Source organism: Bacillus rossius, chromosome 1 (genome assembly GCF_032445375.1).
Source record: "Bacillus rossius redtenbacheri isolate Brsri chromosome 1, Brsri_v3, whole genome shotgun sequence".
In the NCBI taxonomy this organism is placed as follows: Eukaryota; Metazoa; Arthropoda; class Insecta; order Phasmatodea; family Bacillidae; genus Bacillus; species Bacillus rossius.
Window position 1 is genome coordinate 144,015,038 of NC_086330.1, and position 24,914 is coordinate 144,039,951.

General features: G+C 37.1%; 1 protein-coding gene across 1 annotated transcript in view; it reads right to left on the reverse strand.

Moving 5' to 3' along the window:
- LOC134537142 (frequenin-2-like) overlaps positions 1-24,914 on the reverse strand; it is a 113,043-nt gene that overhangs the window by 75,058 nt on the left and 13,071 nt on the right. The window contains exon 4 of the mRNA XM_063377444.1: positions 19,070-19,148. Within this exon, the coding sequence (XP_063233514.1) occupies positions 19,070-19,148 (79 nt within the window). The remainder of the gene's footprint in view (positions 1-19,069; positions 19,149-24,914) is intronic.

The window sequence follows — 24,914 nt, forward strand, 5'->3', positions numbered from 1 at the left end:
ATGACTCTTAATAAAGCTGAAATAAGACATTGAAATACTGTATTATATTTTAAATTTAATTTCAGATAAAACTCATGAAATAACTTATAAGTCAAGTTTTTTTTTCTTTGAAATTTCTCTTTACATCTATTTATCCTACCGATATAAATTATTTTTATTTTTCAGTATTGGGAACTTGGGGATTTTCTAAAACCAAATTTCTTAAATCTTTTGGCAACAAGATACACTCATCAAAATTCAGTGTTTTGTAGTGCAAACATTTTTTTTTTAAATTTGCTGTCTTACTTGTGAGTACTGCATAGTTAAGGACATAAATTAAGGAAACTATATCAGCGAAAAGTGCATCTGTAGATGATTACGCTACACAATTTATACCTCAAGCAAACAACCATTACCAATTCTCATAGTAGACGGAGCATATCTGAGAGGCTGAATTAATTCTTTAACATTAGAAGTCAAATGCTACCCCAACTAAGAAAAATGAATTGTATAAAATATAAATATTTGTACATTGAAAAAAGCCACAACCTAACATTATTAGAGGATTTGTTTCGTAGTCCGCCAAACTGGGTGTTGTGTCGTTATCACCCCTGAAGAAAACCCATTCTTATTGATGTGTAAATATCTTAGCTCTTGGTATACGGCGTTTGGTAGGAGTAGTTTTGTAAAAATGGAACGGAAGTCGATAAATGGAAATGTGACACAAAGATGGTGGACACTAGGGTACATACCTAACGTATTGGTGGGCTAAATTAAACTATATGATAGTGAAACTACCCCGGAATATATTTGGTAAACTAACATAGTCAAAGAAAAAAGTAATCGCAATTTAAATATACGTAAGAAAACTGGTTTAAATCGTCTAGTACGTATTCCGCTTATCCGGGCTCGGTAGCACAGCGTTAGAGCGCACGCACGTTATCTTCGAGGGACGTGGTTCAAATATCATGCTGGAAAAAGGCATTTTAACTTATTTAATAACATAATATAATATTTTATAATAATGTATAATAATGTTGAATAATTTCAATAAGGATAAGGTTCGCTTGTAGTAATTATTTACAGACTGATTTCAGTCGTTTAAGCAATAACAACCAAAGTACCAACATATAAGTAGTGTTATAATATGTGTTTTTAAAATGGGTCAGGTTAATATTTAGTAATGCAAGATATGTATAACTTCTAATGTGTACGGAAAGTTTAAAGTATGAACTGTTTAACGAATTTTAACAAGATTTCCATTTGTTTCGTGTTGCCAACTGCGGGTGGCGGTAGTGGCAAGCAACGTTTACGATTCTGGCGGCGCGCGCAGGATGTAAGCGTGTGATTGGCGTCTAGAAATGTTGGTATGTAACTGAAATGCGAATATTTTATATATGAGTATATTTTTCTCGATAAGCATTATTTCAAAGAATTATGCTTTAAAATTAGTGTTAGTTTTTCGTATTATAAGTTAATTTACAACATGAACGACACGAGAACAAATCAATTTTCTCGTTACCGGGGTTAGCTTTTTAAAACATATTCGTATGCACTGAAAGACTCGCTCATATATATATATATATATATTCCCACGGGCATGTCCAGGTGAGGTATTGTTACGGTTGGCACAGACACAACGTTACGAAACGGATGCCGTTTTACAGGTGGTATCAGAATGAGGGTAGGGATGTGACGAAATAGGCCAGGAGGTGGATATTAGTGGGACATATGTGTTGTGTCGCGTGACATCTCTATTTGGGTGAGAGGAGAGGGGGAAGGGACCACAACTCATTCCTCCCCGTCCCTTGCGGTAATAACCTGACCCGCGGGTGTCTAGTCGGTGTTGGCCGGGCCCGCCCCACGCGACTGCCGCAGAGGGGCGATGAGAGAGCGAGCAATGGACGAGAGTATGGTGGGTGCAACGTCTGGTCGTGACTTCACTACCGGAAGCTGCTGACGCCACAGCTTGATACGCCCGCCATTTTGATTTTTTTTGTTTTACGTTACTTTCTGTATTTTTAATGAAATTTTTTTACAGTCGGTAGTTCAACATCAGAATCAGAGGGTAACGAAAATCCGTAGGTAATGGAGTTAATGCATATAACGTATATAACAAATAATTCTCGATGGTGCGGGACTTTAAGAAAAAAAATTGATTTCAAACATCTTTACAACCCGTTCCAGATGGCAGCAGCAGCGCACGATTTCGTATACTTTACAATAGTTTTGTATACTTTTGCATGATTTCTAAAACTTTTGCGTCCTGCTGCACATTATCGCGTTACATATTTTTGCACACTTTTGCATTCTTTCACAACTCGTAATTCGCAACTCTAAATTCTCCACTCTGAGGTTGGAGTCGATGTTAGCATTACATAGTAGCAATTTGCACAGACATTACCAATAGGTGCATGCATCATATTTAACTTTCATAAACACTCTAAATTATTCTTAGATTCTATTGAAGACATGTCAATAGTAAATAAGGGCACATTTTCTAAGCATAATTACACTAGTTAAAAATATTTGAATAATTTAACAATTCCCTGACCCTCTCAATTGTGAAGTTTCACTGCTAACGATCGTGGCGGCCACACACCCATGTAATTTTTTCTAATGAAATGTTTTTTCCAAACTGAAATCATAAAAATAAAAATTCGTATGCGTTGATCAAGTGTGGCAGCTCGGAAGATGAATTTTTTAGCGTTTCACCACGCCGAAAATAGTCAGGCCATAATTTTGATTATAAATATCTGTGGGTTAATTTTTTACGACAAACAGGTAAGTGGTAGCATATCTCTTGCCACCATATTCGCTACAGAACACAAAATTCGAAGTCTATAGATATAAAATAACGACATAAAAATGGAATTATACAACATGATGCATTTTTAAGTCACAATTTTTCTACTCCATTTCCTACGGATAAATCACGATACAAGCAATTCAATATTTTCGCCAGATATAATCTAAACAATATTTGTTATTTAAACGTCACGCAAAAATTAATCACTTCCTTTGCTTATTATTAGCGTCACTATTATTCACTGCAAGTTTATTTTTGTTTTTGTTTCTAAGTTTTGTAATGCAAATACGTAACTTCACTTTTCAAACAATTTATGAATGTCTGATGGAATTAGAAGGAAACCAAAATTCTAATAAGATGACTGACATGGATGTGTTTGTGTTAGTGAGGCGGGATGATAAGTGTGATGCTCTCTGGTGCTTTCAGCGTGGTATCGCCTCTAAGCGCAAGGCTCTACATGGGCGCGCAGTCTTCTCGGCGCACATAGGGCAACAATGAGATTGAACGGTAACCATAACATTTTATGGCGGAGAAATGAAGATAAATATGTGATGCAGTAAGTCTCTTGAGTGCTTTCAAGGTCATGCCTAATTATTATTTAGAGCCCTTGTGTTTTAGCCCCTTATTATCTAAAAAAAAATTCATTTTCAAAACGACTCCCGAAAACAGAACTACTCATCCAACCCCAGCCTATTATTAAATAGTTTTCGTAAATTTACACCAATCGGATATCTTGAACAGTTTTCAAATGGCGTTATTTATTTTGAATCTTTGCACACTGTATCTATGTGTGCCCAGATAGGCGGTCGCATTAAGGAGCCCAACTACTTGTGAGCATTACTATTGTTTTTTAGACAGATCCTAGGAACAGTTTTGGATGATATCAGCACGAGCATCGATGGCCTAGTCACCTCTAAGGGCGATATTCGAAGATGCTCGGGTAAGGTAGCGAATAAGCACTGCCTTGTTGGGAAACAACCGTAACCTAACTCGCGGACCGTATTCCATAACATTTCCAAATCGTATTCCACAAATTGGCTTTCGTTTTAATAAACGGTGCCCTGCGCGAGAGTAGCAACTGGTTTCAACGCATTCTAGTGGACGTTTCGTAACCATCGATACAATTGTTACGGCAAAAATACTAGAGAGAGCAGCACCATAGCACAAGAAATTGAACCGCCTTTCTAATTTTCTCAGGTACTTTTAAGGTTACGAATATTTTTCTTTTTAATAAGCATTTAAGTATACAAAATGTATTCCAGGATAGTTTAACTGTAATGAAGTTTCATTTGGCCCACCAACACGCTTGGTACGTTCCCCGATGATCACAAATGAGCGTATATACGAGTTAATGGCGCCATCTTGGTGGGTCCGCCATCTGGACGAAAATGTGAGCTCTGCGCATGCGCGGGATTTTGACAACAGATCAGCAACGAATAGGAAACCAAAATCCTTTCCTAAAACAAGGGACTGGCCGCGTCCTATCGTGCACTACAGTTAGGGCACAATTGTAGCATATCAACACCTAACCCCTTATTTTTGTCTGGGAATACCATCCTAAGCGCAAGGCAGCGAGCAGGCGAGCAGTGTTTGCATCGTGGTGCTTGTAGCTATGAAACGTCAAGCAATTACCTTACAATTTTGACGTTGGAAGGTGTGTGACAAAAATTCAGTGCAATAATACGCCTTGGGTAGTTTCATAGATATACGGTGACAATGCTTTGAAATAAGTACAATTGTGAGAATTTTATCTTCCACGCTGAATGTGTTTGAAACAATATTTGCATAACTTAAATGTGTTGAGAGTAGACATACAATAGTCTGAAAATTTTCTCTCGCGTTAACAGATTGCGAAAACGTTAAATATTTTGATGTAAAATCTAGTATTTTAAACAGCTTACAGCGCAACTTCGCGTCAGGTAAAGTCTGTGTCACGTGAAAAGTCTCAAATGTGACAGTTCTCAAAAGAAGTGTAATTGGTACCAATTTCCCAACTGTCACTTGAAAAGCAACACATGGAGTTGTCTGCAAACACTGATAGAGGAAAAATCAGGTGGATACGTAGACCATTGGTTCTACTTTTGAGAACTATCTCAATTTGAGACAAGGTACATGATACTGTTTATAAGAGTATTTCACGTTTTATAGTGAAGAAACCCATCTGCAAAAACACTGGTAGATAAATTCAGGTCGTTGGGAATTATAAATATATTTTTTTTTAGATTGGTATTCGGATCTTCCACGAGGTACCCCTCATGTATCCTGATTCCCCTGCAATTCATCACTACTACGTCTAACGGCCATTTTTATTAACTGCTCGTGTTAGACGAGCATCTATGCATCACATCGTGAAAACTGATTTTAGAACATTCCTAATATAGTATAAAAAACATTATTACCATGAATCACTTAAAAGTTACTTTTAGCATTTTTAAACGTAATCTCTTACTTAAATTCATAAAAACAGAAAGCTCTAATAGTGTTGAACAACGGGGAAAAAATTTTGATTTAGCATGCGCCCAATTTTTATTTTGCAATATGAGTGATAACAATTGGCGCTTAACTCTTTGGACTTGTTCTTTAAACTGTGGCTGCTCTTCTTTCATATCACGTTCAGCACATTTTTTTTTGTTCTTTGTCTTTTGTTTTCAGCAGCGCGACCTTCCTGAGCCCTTTCATCCAGGGAGGGTAAAAAAAATATCCTCTCTACATGACTGAAATATTTTATAAACAAATGGAACAAAGCACCCTAGCAAGATAACCCCTTTATTCCCCCCACCCCCCCCAAAAAAAAGATGGAATATGAATGCAAATCAAATTTCGATTTTTTTCCCATAGCTAAAGGCATTGATAAGGTGACTGAAAAAATTATAACATTTGTATTTCTTTTCGTAACAAAATCAGTTAGTAAAAAAATTAAGGCAAGTGTGACAATGGGCGTGGTTTGCGAGAGTCACATAAGGAATAAAAAATTGGACCATACACCTCAGCATGTTTAAACGAATGGAATATTTGAACAAAAAATAGATATTTAACGGTACCAGATATATTTGTTTCATAGATTTTACAGTCGAAAAGGAAGTTCATTTTTATAGTTTGCCTTTTTGATTATCCTATCGGAATTTTCAAAGAAATTGTAATCCATGATATCTGGGTTAGTTCTTTCACACACCTACACACACACATATCTGTATATATGCATATATACACACATATCTGCATATATATACACAAGTAGTATAACATAGCCGGTCCGGAAACAGGCCTCAGGCGGTGGATTGAGATTGTCGGTCCGCCATCTTGGATTTGTGACGTCACGGCGGCAAAAATTCCTCAAAATTCCTCAAAAATGACTCAAAATGACTCAAAAATTCCCGTTATAAGAAAAAATTTCCCTTTTTCGAGGGAAAAATTCCCGTTTCGAGGGAAAATTTCCCGATTTAGTCCTTAAAAATCCCAACGGCTAGAAATGTCCTGATAGAGGCTTAAGCATCCTTAACTCAATACTCAGTTAAGCCTCTATCAGAATGTGACCTTGACCTTTGACCTTGACCCCGACGGCCATCTTGGATCCACCATCTTGGATGACGTCATTTCGTTTTCTCGAACATTCCGGCATTGTGTTATCGGCCATTTTGAATTATGACGTCACCGTTGCAATTTCCGTTACGGCCGCCATCTTTAAATTTATTATCCGATTTTAATGAAAAAAATTTAAAAATTATAAAAAAAATTAAATAAGAAAAAATTTAATAAAATATTTAAAAAACAAACATTTACGACACGGAGCTCGGAGTCCTCGGTTCAAACCCGACGAGTGCAAAAAAAAATAAAAATGGCGACCGATCCTCCCCCCGCGGTGGCTGCAGGCATACTGACTCCCTCCACTTTTTTTTCAAAGTATATATATATATCGTCAGGTAGTATGACGTCATGGCCGCCATCTTGTCCTCGTCTGCTGGAAGCCATCATCAGTGTATCGTCGGCGAGAGTGCGCTGACGCCATGTTAGTTTAATTCTTATCTGCTAGAGTGCAGTAATCATTTATTATTGCTGTGACACCCGACATCTTGTCATTTGGCCGCCATCTTGAAAATCCATAATTATTTAGCTAGAAATTCGGGAAATATTCCAAAATTCATTAAATAAATTTGTAATCTATATACTGCTCGATTAGGTCGACTTAGGTCCTTGGTACGATCTAGGACGATGCAAAAAAATGAAATATAACATCAATTTAACACAATAGTAACAGGTTCGAGGAATTAAACACCACAAGTTCTTTTACAAACATAATATTTATTACATAATTTCTATTCTACTACAGGATCATTTGCGAAAGCCAGCAATCTTATAATCATTTAGTTCCGCAGCGGTGTGAAATGACTAATTCTTAGCTCCAATCGGTTTATACTAGACAGAGTCCAGCCAGAACCTTTACAGACATAGTCCACCTCTTTTTGACAGAGTTTCTGGATACCGTTTTTAACAGTTTGCTTCACATCGTTAGAACTGTAAATTACTGCAGCCGATGTCTTGTATGCACACTTCTACACTTTGTCATCGAACGGATATGGCTTTCCATATATACAGTCCTACCACAAGTTATATTTCAAAGGTCCGTTTGTTGCTACATCATCAGTAAGCTGATTGATTATCTTCTGTCTGATATCGTCAAGAAAATTACAAATGTCCTTCGACTCACCGAACGTATTTAGATAATAGTAGTCTTTCAACGTTCCACGAAATGCAGACTGCGTCAAGTAGAAGCCATTATCGTTCACTTGTAATGCGCCGAACACAGTCTTAGGTTTATTTTCCTGTTCAGACGTCATACCAATCGGTTGCTGCACATCGGTTATCTTGCTTGTATGCTCACGAGCCTTCAACCTTAACCGAGGAGTCGAAATTTCTGCAGGTAGTTCAGCAGTAGGCACACGGACTTCACCTTTACAGTTTTTCGCATGTCGTCGCAAATTATCAATTCTAGTAAACCATTCATGACACTCATCACATCGAAACTTCATGCGAGATGGATTCTTCATGCATTTGCTCCGCTCATGTCTTCGTGCATCATGAGCAAATGCGAACGACGTATCACAGTAGCTGCAAGGATACCGTGGTGATGAAGACGAACCTTTCAGACCCGATCCAGATACTGACGTTGCCGCAGTTGCACCATCTCCAGGCATACTCTTATGAACATCAATGCATCGTTGTTACGCCGAAACCTTTACTTTCTGCCGAACAGCAGGACCTTTGCATGCCTTCATGTGCGTTTTCATATTATCTTTTCTGGCAAACTGCTTATGACATTTCTCACAAACAAACATTTTACGATATAGGTTCTTGGCACATTCTCTATTCTCATGTCGTCGAGCATTGCTGTTGCTTGAGAAAATCTTGTCGCAGTAACAGCACCGATGTTCGTTAGTTGTTGTCGATTCGGCATCCATTGAAGTCTCCATTGATGGCGAACCAGCGTTCGCCGAGTTTCCCTGTGCAGCCAGCACTAGAGGCATTAAAGTCTCTTCTGCTGGCGGTACCACGTCTGTTGAAGTCTCCTCCAGTGTTGACATCGACGTTGCCAACGGGATCTGCTCCACCATCGTCGACGCTGACGTCAAGGTTCCCGCAGTCGATGGTACAACCTCCATCGAGTTCGTCGTTAAAGTCGATAAAGATGCCATTGAGTTCGCAAGAACAGGTAATTACGTGATTAATGCACCAGAAGAAACAAACTAGGTGATCCTTACACCAACGACGTCAGTAACAAACTGAGCGACCTGCTGTCTAGGACTCACTTATATACATGCACCGTATGGAATAATACACTAGTCAAATCAAGAACCATTTACAATAATACTAGAGTCAAAACAACATTAAAAATAGAAGGACCATCAACGAAAAGGCAGCACATTTGGAAGCACCGACAACGAAAAGGCAGCACATTTGAAAGCACCGACAACGAAAAGGCAGCACATTTGGAAGCACCGACAACGAAAAGGCAGCACATTTGGAAGCACCGACAACGAAAAGGCAGCACATTTGGAAGCACCGACAACGAAAAGACAGCACATTTGGAAGCACCGACAACGAAAAGGCAGCACATTTGGAAGCACCGACAACGAAAAGGCAGCACATTTGGAAGCACCGACAACGAAAAGGCAGCACATTTGGAAGCACCGCCAACGAAAAGGCAGCACATTTTGGATGCACCATCGAATAAGGAAGCACCGACAACGAAAAGGCAACACATTTGGAAGCACCGACAACGTAAAGGCAGCACATTTGGAAGCACCGACAACGTAAAGACAGCACATTTGGAAGCACCGACAACGTAAAGGCAGCACATTTGGAAGCACCGACAACGAAAAGGCAGCACATTTGGAAGCACCGACAACGAAAAGGCAGCACATTTGGAAGCACCGCCAACGAAAAGGCAGCACATTTTGGATGCACCATCGAATAAGGAAGCACCGACAACGAAAAGGCAGCACATTTGGAAGCACCGACAACGAAAAGGCAGCACATTTGGAAGCACCGCCAACGAAAAGGCAGCACATTTTGGATGCATCATCGAATAAGGAAGCACATTTGGAAGCTCCATCAACTAAAAAAGGAAAAGGAAGCACAAGTTACAAGATCTAAGTCTTAGTAAGAAATCATAATACAAGAAATAAAAACATTACATTCTTATAATTTAAATTATTTATTTTATTGCTTTACATTATACAAATGCAAGTAAAACAAGTCATTATTGTATGTAGCCAGCATTCCTCAGTTCCTTGAGTATGAAGGATATTTCTTTGATGCACGAATAGTTTCCTGCACAAAGCGAACCATGTAGAAGTCTTAGCCGGTCAACCAATATGTTTGGATCTTTCCATGATGTGTAATCATTCTCTTCTACCACCATCTTCCTTGCACCTTTATAATAAATATTATGATCTCTGGTGTCTTCCGTTTTACCACCAACCTCAGGGTAACTTTCATGTTTGAGACGGTGATCATCACAAGCTTGATCAGATTTATTTAATATATCACGTCGTTTCCATCGTTTCGGTCTCAGGACACCGCCACATTCTTCGATCTTGGCAGCTTTAGGTGCTTCATCATAGTCTATGTCTTTGTCAACAGCCTCAGAGTCACTGTAACAATCACCGTAGAAGGAATCGTCTTCACCCAATTTACCGTAATAATTCGATGTTGATGATGTTGAAGTGTCTTCATCGTATTCATGCTTCCTTTTTAGGAGTCCATCATTTTTACAAAGTAGGAAAGATCTACTTGAATTCGGCTGGAATATATTCTCACTTTTCACGTTTAGGATTCTTCCATTGTCTTCATTCTTCCGTAAATCATCAACCTTCTTCAATTTAAGTTCTTTGTCGAGATCGGAAGAGCCAAGAAAATTATTGTCGTAATGCAGATCACTCTTCCTTAGGCAAGTATATTCATCGTTGTCCTCTAGCTTGTACGCAGTCTTGGCACTACAAGTTCTGCCATGCCTTTTTAGGCTCTCTCTCCGCGTAAACGACTTGCTACATCGAACACAACTTATCATATTGCGCAGTGGATTTTTAACACAGTCATTCTTCTCGTGTTGTCTTTTATTCTTTCTCTAGATAAACTCTTTACTGCAAAACTTACACCTATGTTCTTTCGATACAGCGTCAGATCCCAAATCGGAATTCATATTAGTTACTGAGACTAATGCCAGATACCAATTGAATGTTTTAAATTAGATTCAATACTTAAATAGAAATTTTTTCATATTTCATCAGCGAGAATTAATATATCTCATGCAAAAGTACTTTATGCATGTAGTTCTGCTTTTCAACAACAGATGTCGTCACATGTTGCTTGCAGGTAAATAATATTTAGTTCTTTTATGCGGGATGCGGAATGCTCACTATCGATCGCAAAAGAAGGATGGCTTCGCTAGACTCCAAGGAAAAGAAAGTTCGTCTTACATGTTGGTGCTCCACAGATGTCTCATGGCGTTATATTAATTTGACTGAGTATTGGTATTTGCTATTTCCACCTGATAAAAATATTGCAAGTTTTGATTTAGTAGCAAAAATTATCGAATTAAATGTAACTCCAAATAAAATGACATGTCTCATTGGACCAAAAAAAAATCCATGCAGAGAGCGGTTTCTCAGAATAGTCAGAAACACTTGAAGAAACCACAGGAATGATTGCAAGAACACGGGAAAAACCATCAAAATATTGTCAAGAATAATCAGGAGCACACTGAGAAAACCACCATAATATTAACAATAATAATCGGAAGCACACGGAGAAAACCATCATAATATTGACCAGATTAAACGGAAGCACACAGAGAAAACCACCACATGTTTTCTTTGATATCATAAAATTACAAGAAAAAATATTTAAATAAAAATTAATTAATAAAAAAATTAAAAAAATAAAAAAATGCATAAATTTCTGGCTTGTACAAGAACTCTATCTTTGCTCAACAATGATAAGTTTACAAGCTAGCAGAAACTGTTTATACATTTTTTATTTTTTTTATTTTTTTATTAATTTATTTTTATTTTTAAATATTTTTTCTTGTAATTTTATGATATCAAAGAAAACATGTGGTGGTTTTCTCTGTGTGCTTCCGATTAATCTGGTCAATATTATGATGGTTTTCTCCGTGTGCTTCCGATTATTATTGTTAATATTATGGTGGTTTTCTCAGTGTGCTCCTGATTATTCTTGACAATATTTTGATGGTTTTTCCCGTGTTCTTGCAATCGTTCCTGTGGTTTCTTCAAGTGTTTCTGACTATTCTGAGAAACCGCTCTCTGCATGGATTTTTTTTTTGGTCTAATGAGACATGTCATTTTATTTGGAGTTACATTTAATTCGATAATTTCTGCTACTAAATCAAAACTTGCAATATTTTTATCAGGTGGAATTAACAAATACCATTACTCAGTCAAATTAATATTACGCCATGAGACATCTGTGGAGCACCAACATGTAAGACGAACTTTCTTTTTCTTGGAGTCTAGCGAAGCCATCCTTCTTTTGCGATCGATAGTGAGCATCTCGCATCCCGCATAAAAGAACTAAATATTATTTACCTGCAAGCAACATGTGACGACATCTGTTGTTGAAAAGCAGAACTACATGCATAAAGTACTTTTGCATGAGATATATTAATTCTCGCTGATGAAATATGAAAAAATTTCTATTTAAGTAATGAATCTAATTTAAAACATTCAATTGGTATCTGGCATTAGTCTCAGTAACTAATATGAATTCCGATTTGGGATCTGACGCTGTATCGAAAGAACATGGGTGTAAGTTTTGCAGTAAAGAGTTTATCTTGAGAAAGAATAAAAGACAACACGAGAAGAATGACTGTGTTAAAAATCCACTGCGCAATATAATAAGTTGTGTTCGATGTAGCAAGTCGTTTACGCGGAGAGAGAGCCTAAAAAGGCATGGCAGAACTTGTAGCGCCAAGCCTGCGTACAAGCTAGAGGACAACGATGAATCTACTAGCCTAAGGAAGAGTGATCTGCATTACGACAATAATTTTCTTGGCTCTTCCGATCTCGACAAAGAACTTAAAGTGAAGAAGGTTGATGATTTACGGAAGAATGAAGACAATGGAAGAATCCTTAACGTGAAAAGTGAGAATATATTCCAGCCGAATTCAAGTAGATCTTTCCTACTTTGTAAAAATGATGGACTCCTAACAAGGAAGCATGAATACGATGAAGACACTTCAACATCATCAACATCGAATTATTACGGTAAATTGGGTGAAGACGATTCCTTCTACGGTGATTGTTACAGTGACTCTGAGGCTGTTGACAAAGACATAGACTATGATGAAGCACCTAAAGCTGCCAAGATCGAAGAATGTGGCGGTGTCCTGAGACCGAAACGATGGAAACGACGTGATATATTAAATAAATCTGATCAAGCTTGTGATGATCACCGTCTCAAACATGAAAGTTACCCTGAGGTTGGTGGTAAAACGGAAGACACCAGAGATCATAATATTTATTATAAAGGTGCAAGGAAGATGGTGGTAGAAGAGAATGATTACACATCATGGAAAGATCCAAACATATTGGTTGACCGGCTAAGACTTCTACATGGTTCGCTTTGTGCAGGAAACTATTCGTGCATCAAAGAAATATCCTTCATACTCAAGGAACTGAGGAATGCTGGCTACATACAATAATGACTTGTTTTACTTGCATTTTTATAATATAAAGCAATAAAATAAATAATTTAAATTATAAGAATGTAATGTTTTTATTTCTTGTATTATGATTTCTTACTAAGACTTAGATCTTGTAACTTGTGCTTCCTTTTTGCCTTTTTTAGTTGATGGAGCTTCCAAATGTGCTTCCTTATTCGATGATGCATCCAAAATGTGCTGCCTTTTCGTTGGCGGTGCTTCCAAATGTGCTGCCTTTTCGTTGTCGGTGCTTCCAAATGTGCTGTTTTTACGTTGTCGTTGCTTCCAAATGTGCTGCCTTTACGTTTTTGGTGCTTCCAAATGTGCTGCCTTTACGTTGTCGGTGCTTCCAAATGTGCTGCCTTTTCGTTGTCGGTGCTTCCTTATTCGATGGTGCATCCAAAATGTGCTGCCTTTTCGTTGGCGGTGCTTCCAAATGTGCTTCCTTATTCGATGATGCATCCAAAATGTGCTGCCTTTTCATTGGCGGTGCTTCCAAATGTGTTGCCTTTACGTTGTCGGTGCTTCCAGATGTGCTGCCTTTTCGTTGTCGGTGCTTCCAAATGTGCTGCCTTTTCGTTGTCGGTGCTTCCAAATGTGCTGCCTTTTCGTTGTCGGTGCTTCCAAATGTACTGCCTTTACGTTGTCGGTGCTTCCAAATGTGCTGTCTTTACGTTATCGGTGCTTCCAAATGTGCTGCTTTTATGTTGTCGGTGCTTCCAAATGTGCTGCCTTTTCGTTGTCGGTGCTTCCTTATTCGATGGTGCATCTAAAATGTGCTGCCTTTTCGTTGGCGGTGCTTCCAAATGTGCTGCCTTTTCGTTGTCGGTGCTTCCAAATGTGCTGCCTTTTCGTTGTCGGTGCTTCCAAATGTGCTGCCTTTTCGTTGTCGGTGCATCTAAAATGTGCTGCCTTTTCGTTGGCGGTGCTTCTAAATGTGCTGCCTTTTCGTTGTCGGTGCTTCCAAATGTGCTGCCTTTTCGTTGTCGGTGCTTCCAAATGTTCTGCCTTTTCGTTGTCGGTGCTTCCAAATGTGCTGTCTTTTCGTTGTCGGTGCTTCCAAATGTGCTGCCTTTTCGTTGTCGGTGCTTCCAAATGTGCTGCCTTTTCGTTGTCGGTGCTTCTAAATGTGCTGCCTTTTCGTTGTCGGTGCTTCCAAATGTGCTGCCTTTTGGTTGTCGGTGCTTCCAAATGTGCTGCCTTTTCGTTGATGGTCCTTCTATTTTTAATGTTGTTTTGACTCTAGTATTATTGTAAATGGTTCTTGATTTGACTAGTGTATTATTCCATACGGTGCATGTATATAAGTGAGTCCTAGACAGCAGGTCTCTCAGTTTGTTACTGACGTCGTTGGTGTAAGGATCACCTAGTTTGTTTCTTCTGGTGCATTAATCACGTAATTACCTGTTCTTGCGAACTCGATGGCATCTTTATCGACTTTAACGACGAACTCGATGGAGGTTGTACCATCGACTGCGGGAACCTTGACGTCAGCGTCGACGATGGTGGAGCAGATCCCGTTGGCAACGTCGATGTCAACACTGGAGGAGACTTCAACAGACGTGGTACCGCCAGCAGAAGAGACTTTAATGCCTCTAGTGCTGGCTGCACAGGGAAACTCGGCGAACGCTGGTTCGCCATCAATGGAGACTTCAATGGAGGCCGAATCGACAACAACTAACGAACATCGGTGCTGTTACTGCGACAAGATTTTCTCAAACAACAGCAATGCTCGACGACATGAGAATAGAGAATGTGCCAAGAACCTATATCGTAAAATGTTTGTTTGTGAGAAATGTCATAAGCAGTTTGCCAGAAAAGATAATATGAAAACGCACATGAAGGCATGCAAAGGTCCTGCTGTTCGGCAGAAAGTAAAGGTTTCGGCGCAACAACGATGCATTGATGTTCATAAGAGTATGCCTGGAGATGGTGCAACTGCGGCAACGTCAGTATCTGGATCGGGTCTGAAAGGTTCGTCTTCATCACCACGGTATCCTTGCAGCTACTGTGATACGTCGTTCGCATTTGCTCATGATGCACGAAGACATGAGCGGAGCAAATGCATGAAGAATCCATCTCGCATGAAGTTTCGATGTGATGAGTGTCATGAATGGTTTACTAGAATTGATAATTTGCGACGACATGCGAAAAACTGTAAAGGTGAAGTCCGTGTGCCTTCTGCTGAACTACCTGCAGAAATTTCGACTCCTCGGTTTAGGTTGAAGGCTCGTGAGCGTACAAGCAAGAAAACCGATGTGCAGCAACCGATTGGTATGACGTCTGAACAGGAAAATAAACCTAAGACTGTGTTCGGCGCATTACAAGTGAACGATAATGGCTTCTACTTGACGCAGTCTGCATTTCGTGGAACGTTGAAAGACTACTATTATCTAAATACGTTCGGTGAGTCGAAGGACATTTGTAATTTTCTTGACGATATCAGACAGAAGATAATCAGTCAGCTTACTGATGATGTAGCAACAAACGGACCTTTGAAATATAACTTGTGGTTGGACTGTATATATGGAAAGCCATATCCGTTCGATGACAAAGTGTAGAAGTGTGCATACAAGACATCGGCTGCAGTAATTTACAGTTCTAACGATGTGAAGCAAACTGTTAAAAACGGTATCCAGAAACTCTGTCAAGAAGAGGTGGACTATGTCTGTAAAGTTTCTGGCTGGACTCTGTCTAGTATAAACCGATTGGAGCTAAGAATTAGTCATTTCACACCGCTGCGGAACTAAATGATTATAAGATTGCTGGCTTTCGCAAATGATCCTGTAGTAGAATAGAAAATATGTAATAAATATTATGTTTGTAAAAGAACTTGTGGTGTTTAATTCCTTGAACCTGTTACTATTGTGTTAAATTGATGTTATATTTAATTTTTTTGCATCGTCCTAGATCGTACCAAAGACCTTAGTCGACCTTATCGAGCATTATATAGATTACAAATTTATTTAATGAATTTTGGAATTTTTCCCGAATTTCTAGCTAAATAATTATGGATTTTCAAGATGGCAGCCAAATGACAATATGTCGGGTGTCACAGCAATAATAAATGATAACTGCACTCTAGCGGATAAGAATTAAACTAACATGGCGTCAGCGCACTCTCGCCGTCGATACACTGATGATGGCTTCCAGCAGACGAGGACAAGATGGCGGCCATGACGTCATACTACCTGACGATATATATATATACTTTGAAAAAAAAGTGGAGGGAGTCAGTATGCCTGCAGCCACCGCGGGGGGAGGATCGGTCGCCATTTTTATTTTTTTTTTGCACTCGTCGGGTTTGAACCGAGGACTCCGAGCTCCGTGTCGTAAATGTTTGTTTTTTAAATATTTTATTAAATTTTTTCTTATTTAATTTTTTTTATAATTTTTAAATTTTTTTCATTAAAATCGGATAATAAATTTAAAGATGGTGGCCGTAACGGAAATTGCAACGGTGACGTCATAATTCAAAATGGCCGATAACACAATGCCGGAATGTTCGAGAAAACGAAATGACGTCATCCAAGATGGTGGATCCAAGATGGCCGTCGGGGTCAAGGTCAAAGGTCAAGGTCACATCCTGATAGAGGCTTAACTGAGGCTTGAGTTAAGGATGCTTAAGCCTCTATCAGGACATTTCTAGCCGTTGGGATTTTTAAGGACTAAATCGGGAAATTTTCCCTCGAAACGGGAATTTTTCCCTCGAAAAAGGGAATTTTTTTCTTATAACGGGAATTTTTGAGTCATTTTGAGTCATTTTTGAGGAATTTTGAGGAATTTTTGCCGCCGTGACGTCACAAATCGAAGATGGCGGACCGACAATCTCAATCCACCGCCTGAGGCCTGTTTCCGGACCGGCTATGTTATACTACTTACACACATATCTGCATATATATATACACACAATAAATGCAAAAAATGTCAACTTCTAAACGCTGCCTTGTTTCTTCCAAAAACAATCACACATAAAAACAATAATTTTTAGTTTAATCAGCCATGAAAACTGTGCACTCTGCAACATAAATAACAATCATTATTTGAACGTTTTATTTTTATATTTTTAGTTATAGATTCCGTGAAAAGTTTTATTTAAATTTCATATAAATATTTATTTATTCTAAACAATTCAAAACATTTTTTTACCCTAAGAATTTACAATATAATTCTCATGACTTTCCAGTAAATCATATCCAAGGAAAAATAACCTTGTCAGTGACGGAGAAGATTATTTTGTATATGGTTACAGAGGACCGTTGTGTTTGTAAGTACTAGTCGGTCGTAACGAATCATTTGTTGATGTTGTATGGTTTGAACATTAACAGTTGGGGCGCCATCCAGTGTGAAATAATTCAGTGTCGTAGCTGTAAATTCGTGAGGAGACTAAAGCAAACTTTCATTTAGAGTTTTGTTGTCACGGTACGCATTTGCATCTCCCCAATGAAATAATTTCTCTCTTGCAACGCGTTGAAACTGTTAATATAGAGCTGGTATTTGTAATTCTCAGCGACGAAAGTCGAAGCATTTTTTTTTTCAAAGGCACGAAGTTAATGCCAACAAAGAGGCTCGTTAAACTGAGAAGACCACTTGATGAAGCGCTGGAAGCAGTTATAAATCTGACTCGGGAAAACTGCTTGGACAAGTAAATTTATTAGGCTGTCACCGTCTATACAAATTGTCTGTTATAAATTCAAGGAAAACACAGAAGAGTGGAAATGAAATTCAATTTTCCAAGAAATGATTCCCGTCCATAACTCATAGAATTAAAAACTGAGACAAAATGACAGCACTCTTAACAAGTTTTTGATAAGTGACATGATAAGCGAATAAGTGACACTTCAAAGGGAATCTGTAGAAAATACGCCATTTTAAAGCTGTTTGAAGCAGTTTAAACAGTTTTTAAGTGAAATTCCACTGGTATTCATTTTTTTTCAAAACACTTAAATAATTATACGAGAATAAGTAAAAACCATGAGTTTCTAGAAAAGAATACGCTAGTTTTTTTTTACTCTGCGTACAAGAAATCAAATTATTGTGTACGCTTTAATCATATTTAATGTTTAGCTTAATATCAACCAAAGTTTTATATTGTATTGATGAGTAAAATGTAAACAAAAATTCGTTACTTAATATAAACCAAATATAAGAAAATCTAATTTTTGCTGTTTTCATTAGCCTAGTCATTTTAACTATACTTTGCGATGAAACAGTAATTTTGATTGATTTTTTTTTGTCGTATTTAGTCGAGACTTTGATAATTGGGTTACACCGTCAATTACATACCTAACTCTTACAAATATTCAACTTCTTTACACTAATTTTGAATTTATGTTGTTGATAATAAGAATTACTCTATAAAACATAGATGTGTTTGTTGTTGTTAACAAGAATACTGTTTTTAACATCTTAAACTTATTTATAAATGTTAACCGCATTTTGGGCTGTTTTTTTAAGACTTATTCATAAAAACTGTAAGGCCTATTTCCGTTTCACCCTAAGGAGTTAAGAAAAAACAGCATATTCTCAATTTAGGTAACACTCTAGTTAACTAGGAATAAATATGTTATTAATTTTAACAACCTTCATAATATAATACGATTTGTAAATGTCAACATAGTGTTTTTGTTAAGATGGTTTAAAATCACTTAACAATTTGTTAATAAGAACTTTACACAGTGAGATGTAAATACACTTAGTTAAGTGTTTAACTAGCTGTTGTATGTCAGAAAAATGTACTACATGAAATTTTAACTATTTCCCTGATAAATGAACACATTGTATGTAGCCTGAAAGTCAAGAATTTTCTCTTTTGGTCTATTTAGTCTATAAATGTATGCTAAAATAAATTTACTACTCTAAACGTATTTTCAGTATTTTACAAAAGTAGTAATTTCAAAAAAGTAGGAAAATGTACGCAGCATAATAGTGCTCGATAACTTTTCATGCGTATTCGGGTATGTATTTGCCTGTAAAGGTAGAAACAGCAACTGTTTGAAAGTATGTTGAGAAGGAAGTTACTTATTTCCCTAAAGAAAGCGGGAGATGTTAAATGTACTTACAATGAAGCTTCTCGTCTAAGTTTCCTCTTGACGTGATTGACAACGCTCTGATAAATTCCTCGAATTCAATGGATCCATCCTGAAACAAACAAATACACTTTTTAAAATATAAAATGTACTTTTTAATATATTACTTTTAATGATAACATTTTAAAAAATTTTAAACACTTTTAAATTGAAAGTTAGTAAATTTATATATTTTGGTCTTGTACTTTTATTCGTATGTTCTCTATAAAAATAAAGCCATTTATTAGGTATTATTTAAAGAAATACTACCTATTGTAGTCGTACCATGGTGAGACTTCCGGAAAAGTTTTATATAGTTTTTCGTTTCATGGTCCATAGGCTACAAAACTATCGTCAACTCAAAAGATTATATAAGTAGTACAGGAATGGGGCGTTACACTTTAACTCTCTCTTGATGACTTGTGTAACTGGATATTTTAGTTTCAAAAGGCCGAACAAAAAAAAAGGCCTTATTTCGTCTAGATATAAATACCTCTATGTTTATTTAACTCTTAGTTACTTTCACATTAAAATTATAACATTTGATCAATTAATTGATAAATATATTACCTAAACTTATAAAATAATATTAAAATACATTAAAATTAAATAATTTAAAGAATGGGCAGGCCATAATTAGAATATTATCATTAAGTTTCATTGGACATAATTAAAAACAGAATAAAAAAATAAACAGGTTAACTTTTTAAATCCCAGTATGAGCTCTTAGAGTGATTAAGGTCCCGAAAGAAAAATTTCTGGTGTTCCGATCTTTTCAACGTCTTAATTTAATGTTTATACAGAAGACATAATAAAAAGCAGGAGGACTGGAGGTTTGACGTTCGCTGGCCGAAGGTGAGCTGTTACGTTGTGTCAGGGTGCCCTAGTCGTCCTGACTGCTGGAGGAAGGACTCGAGGGTGGTGTTGTTAGGTCCGCATCCGGCCCTTGGACCCTGTCTGTGAACAAGCCCGAATCAAACATGATCAGAACTGGTTCACATACAGTTAGTTAATAGGCAGTAAATGCCCACTAAGGACGATAATGGTCGGGGAATTTAAATTTGTCAAAAACTCACCATACAGGGAGATGGCTTCTAGCATCAGCTAGGGTGCGGAACTTGCGAACACGCGGTAGTCACGGACGTATCCATATTTTTAAAAGATAGGAAATTTTATTAAGTATTATGAACGAAGCATGACTATTTCTATGAGGTACGCAGACTGACTAATTACTAATTATTAATAAGTTGTAGCGACAACATCCCTTGCCTAGCTGATGACATAGTTGAACAACGACCGGAGTGAAGTCTTGTTGCACAGCTCTCCGACGATACGGTGTTGTCCGTCTGCTCTCGCGGTGCGAAGAAGTCTATTCGGGGCGGCAGCGACTCGTAATTAAAAGATGGAAGTCAATAAAAAAAAGGGGGAGGCTTCGGCTTCTGGACCGAAAGTTTCGAGAGATTTCCGAGGGGCATGGTCGAGAAATACTGACTTAGATATCTCGAAGTTGGGGGCACTGGCTGATGTTAGCGCGACCTACTGAGGGGTGTCCGAAACAAGGAGAGATCGACTCACACGAGGCGACTGCTAAATCATGGATCTTATGGAGGGGACTAGTGCAGCACTCTGGTGGCTTGGAAATGAACTACCAGGCACTGTTCGTTGCTTGAGGCGCCAGGGGGCCGGCATTTAGCGGGCGTTCAAAAACCCAAGGGAAATAAGTCACAAATCTGCCACGAGAGAGCAGAGGCCGTGCCTTCGCAGACTGATGGCGTAACCTCGAGGCAGGCTAGGATTGGTGACCAGCCAATGAACTGGGCATGGTTCCTTGAACATGCTGTAGGAGGGAGATGTAAAATGAGCTGCTGCCAGTGGGAAACTCTCTCGGCAGGGGCCCGAGTTGTGCTGAAACGTAAGTTAAAGCGACCCGCGGGTGTGCCTGAAATCGCTCGTGTAAGGCTGGCTCTCAGAACCTAGCTGCTCTAATAGCTTGCAAGACATAGCGCTTCTTGTCACGGTTCCGAGGAGAATTACAGGCGACGGCCGTGCTTCAAAACACTTGTGGGTTATTAGATGCTTGGAAAAATCAGATTTACCTCTGGGAGCAGTATGTGGAGACTGACCTGACAAAGATTACATGGGATTTTCCTACTTCAAATTTACAGAATATCAAAATGGCGTCCATGATGCCTGAAAAGACGGCGGACGTCCTGGCACTCCATTATTACTGCACTCTAGCAAACAAAAATTAAACTAATATGACGGCAATGCACTCTAGCTAACAAAAATAAGATGGCAACCACCACCAGACATCAACAAGATGGCGAACCTAAAATGGCTGCCATGAAATCATACTGGCTGGCGTAATATCTTCCTTGGCCTTAGTGGTAGAAGATCAATCTGCCAGTTTCTTCCGTCGAGGATGTATCTGTCACCATTTTTAATCTAATGACACCACTGGGTTCAAACCAAGGACTCCGGTATGATTATTTTAGTCAAAATTTAGTTCAGTACTTTAATTATGAATTTTAAAACCTTTCCGTAATTTCTAAGTTAAAAATTTCGATTTTCAAGACGGTGGACCTTATTAAAAATTGCGAAAAGATTTTTAATAAAATTTTAATTTTAATTTATTAATTTAAAACTATTTTCTTATTTTAAAGCTTAAAAATTACATATTTTCAAAAGGTTGGGCGTAAAGAATAGTGAGCATTTCTATAATACAAGATGGCGGCCGAATAGAAAAGTGCAGCGATAATAGTATACACTTTCAAGATGGCGTCCGTAACGAATAGTGCAGCGTTCTATAATTCAACATGTGGAGTATAACGAAAAGTTAAATATTCTATAATCGAAGATGGCGGGCGTAAAGGAAATTGCAGCATCTCATGTAAATATTTTATCTGTTTTTCTTAATTTTGGTCAAAAATTAAAAAAAAAAATAAGTTTACGGTGAAGTTGTAGGTCATGCACTCGGCGGCTTAGGGAGTTAGCCGATTTTAGTAATTTGTGTTCTTTCAAAGGAAAATTTATTTTTGGCACTCGGAAACCGATTTTTTATTTTTATTTTTTAAGGAAAATATGCGTTTTTTCCCTGTAAACTTGATTTATTGCCCTCGAAACAGTGAAATTTTTAGAGATTTGGATGAATTTCAAGCCATTTTTGAGGTATTTTGAATCCAAGATGGCCGCAGTGACTTCAGGCGGTCGGTCATTGACCCCACCATTCAAATTCTGTCCCAGGCTCAATGTTCTTTGAGCCCCATTCCTATACTACTTATATATTCATCACAATTTTGTGGACACGATAACTGCCGTAATTTTTCACAAATTACTTCCAAACTTAAACATAAAATATAATCATAGAAAATTTTGGCGGAGTTCGTTAATAAGTAATAACCGTCCAAAGGGGTAGGTTTGTTGAAAAACAAAAATATTGCTTTATCTTACACTTATGGAAAATATCACATCTTTTTGGACATTTTATAACTCGTAGGAGTAATACCAAAATCGTCTATCTGAAAAGGTTTTTGATACGACCAACCATAACTGCAAGAGGTCGAAAAAACAAGGATTTCGAGGGGAAACAAAATAACTCCATCAATTTGTTCAAATTGTTTGTAAATCTTATAACTTTAAATAAAGCTTTTATCTGAAACAATTTTTCATTAGACGAGCCATGTAGGGAATTTGAAAAAAATAAGGGGTAGAATTTCCAAAAAAAAAAAATTATAATTTACGTTTTATGTAACTGTTAAAGCCGTTCAGTTTTTTTTTTTTTACTTTAAATTATTACCCACAACATTCATTTGAAATAATTTGTTTACCACCAACCATTACTACAAGGGGTGAAATAAACAGAGGTTGAATGACAAAAAAATTCAGAACTCCCTTAGTGTGCAAACTATCAATCCGTTCAAATTTTTTGTCAAACATTGTAGATATTATCAATACTTTGGAATAAAATAATTTTTGTTTCAACAAACCATTGCTGCAAGGGATGGATAAAGGGGGGTTAAAATTAAAAAAAATATAATTATTACTTCCTTTAGTATGTTTAACATCAAATCCGTTCATATTGTTGTAAATATTATAAAGTATTTTTAATCTTTTATCTGAAACAATTTTTAATAATGCAAACCATTACTACAATGGGTTGATAAAACCTGGGATTGAAATAAGAAAAAAAAATTTCCATACCATGTACTCTATTGAATTAATGTGAAATTTTTTTACCTTTTTAAATGCTTTTGAAAACTTTTGTAAAGTGAATTGTATGTGACAAACCATTACTGTGAGGGGTGAAAATAACACGGGTAGAAAGACAAAAAATGTCATTACTTTTTTCAATAGATAAACTATCAAATCCGTTATAATTTATTTTTAAAACTCATAAATTTTATATAAATTTTTAGCTGAAACAATTTTTCATGAAAGGAACTTTTACCGTAATAACAGGGGTTGAAATTTAAAAAAAATTAAAACTTTCTAAGTATAAAATTTGTTGGATTTTATTTTAAACCATCTTAATATTATGTTAAACCTTTATCCAAAATAAACTATACGACCACTTATTAGTGCAAGGGATAAAAAATAACGTTTGAAGGTAAAAAAATAATTGCATAACTATTTAGTAGGCATAATTTGAAATTTGTTAAGACATTCAATGCTGGATTAATTGAGTTAAAACATTCATAATAAAAGGTGACATAGGAAAATGTTTAATCGACGTTTATAGAAATAGGTATTTCGAAATCTACCTACTCCGGTAGGCTATAGCGAAAAGGATATTTTTTTTAACAATTTCTCATGTGAAATTCCTCGCGTCCACGGGTTTAAACTCAGTAAAATAATTCTCTTCAGCATAAAATATTTTTAATGATATTTTTAATTTTTATTTTTGAATTTATCTCCTTATAAATAGGTATTACTTACAAATGTATCCTAAGAAACTGTGTCAATAGCTTGGAAAGAAAGGGACATTTAAATAGGTAAAATAAAATTGGGTAAATAATATACTAAATTCAAATCTCCCAAAAAATTATTTCGATCGTAATTCAGGCTATCACTGAATTAGTAGCGTTATTATGGAGATGTAAGGAACGTGTGAAAGTTTTAAATTATTAATGACAACGTTTTATATTGTTAAATATTGCAATTATTAATTGTTAAGTCCTTATTAAAAAATAAATTTATTTCAGTATTAAAAGTTTTTAAAATAATACAAATAAAACTCGTATAAAATTTTTCGGTAGTGACAAAATTCCAAGAATAAACAACGCCAAAACAATAATGCTAGTATTTTATGAATGGAATATGATATTTCTGCTATTAAACTGATCGTTCTTACAATTTTTTGTTTGTTTCATATTTCAGCCTCAGTCTTGGTCTCAAACGCCATGCTGATGATTCATTTTCTTGCCATTTCTATTATTACTACCATTATTTCTGAAATTTTAACACGATTGTTTTTCTGTCACCAATATTTTAACAGACATTCACTAACAAGGAGAGGACACGACTTGGTAAAATCAATTCGGAATGAGACTTTGGCGTATTCGTAGTATACCTTCAGGGTGTTCGCCCCTTAAAACATTAAAGCGCACCGGCCAGAGAATTCCGATAATAAAACCCTTAAGCGCAGTTAAGTTTAGTTAAATCAGCCGAACTGCTTCGTCTGAAATGGGCCTTATGGCATAGAGAGAGAGTGAGAGAGTTATCTCTCTCGCCCTCTCTTGAGGTCAGAGAGAGTGCTCCCTCGCTGACCGGATGCGAGGGAGGGAAAACCAACGAGAGAGTGAGCGACGATTTTCACTCGCCCCACACTCACCTACATATT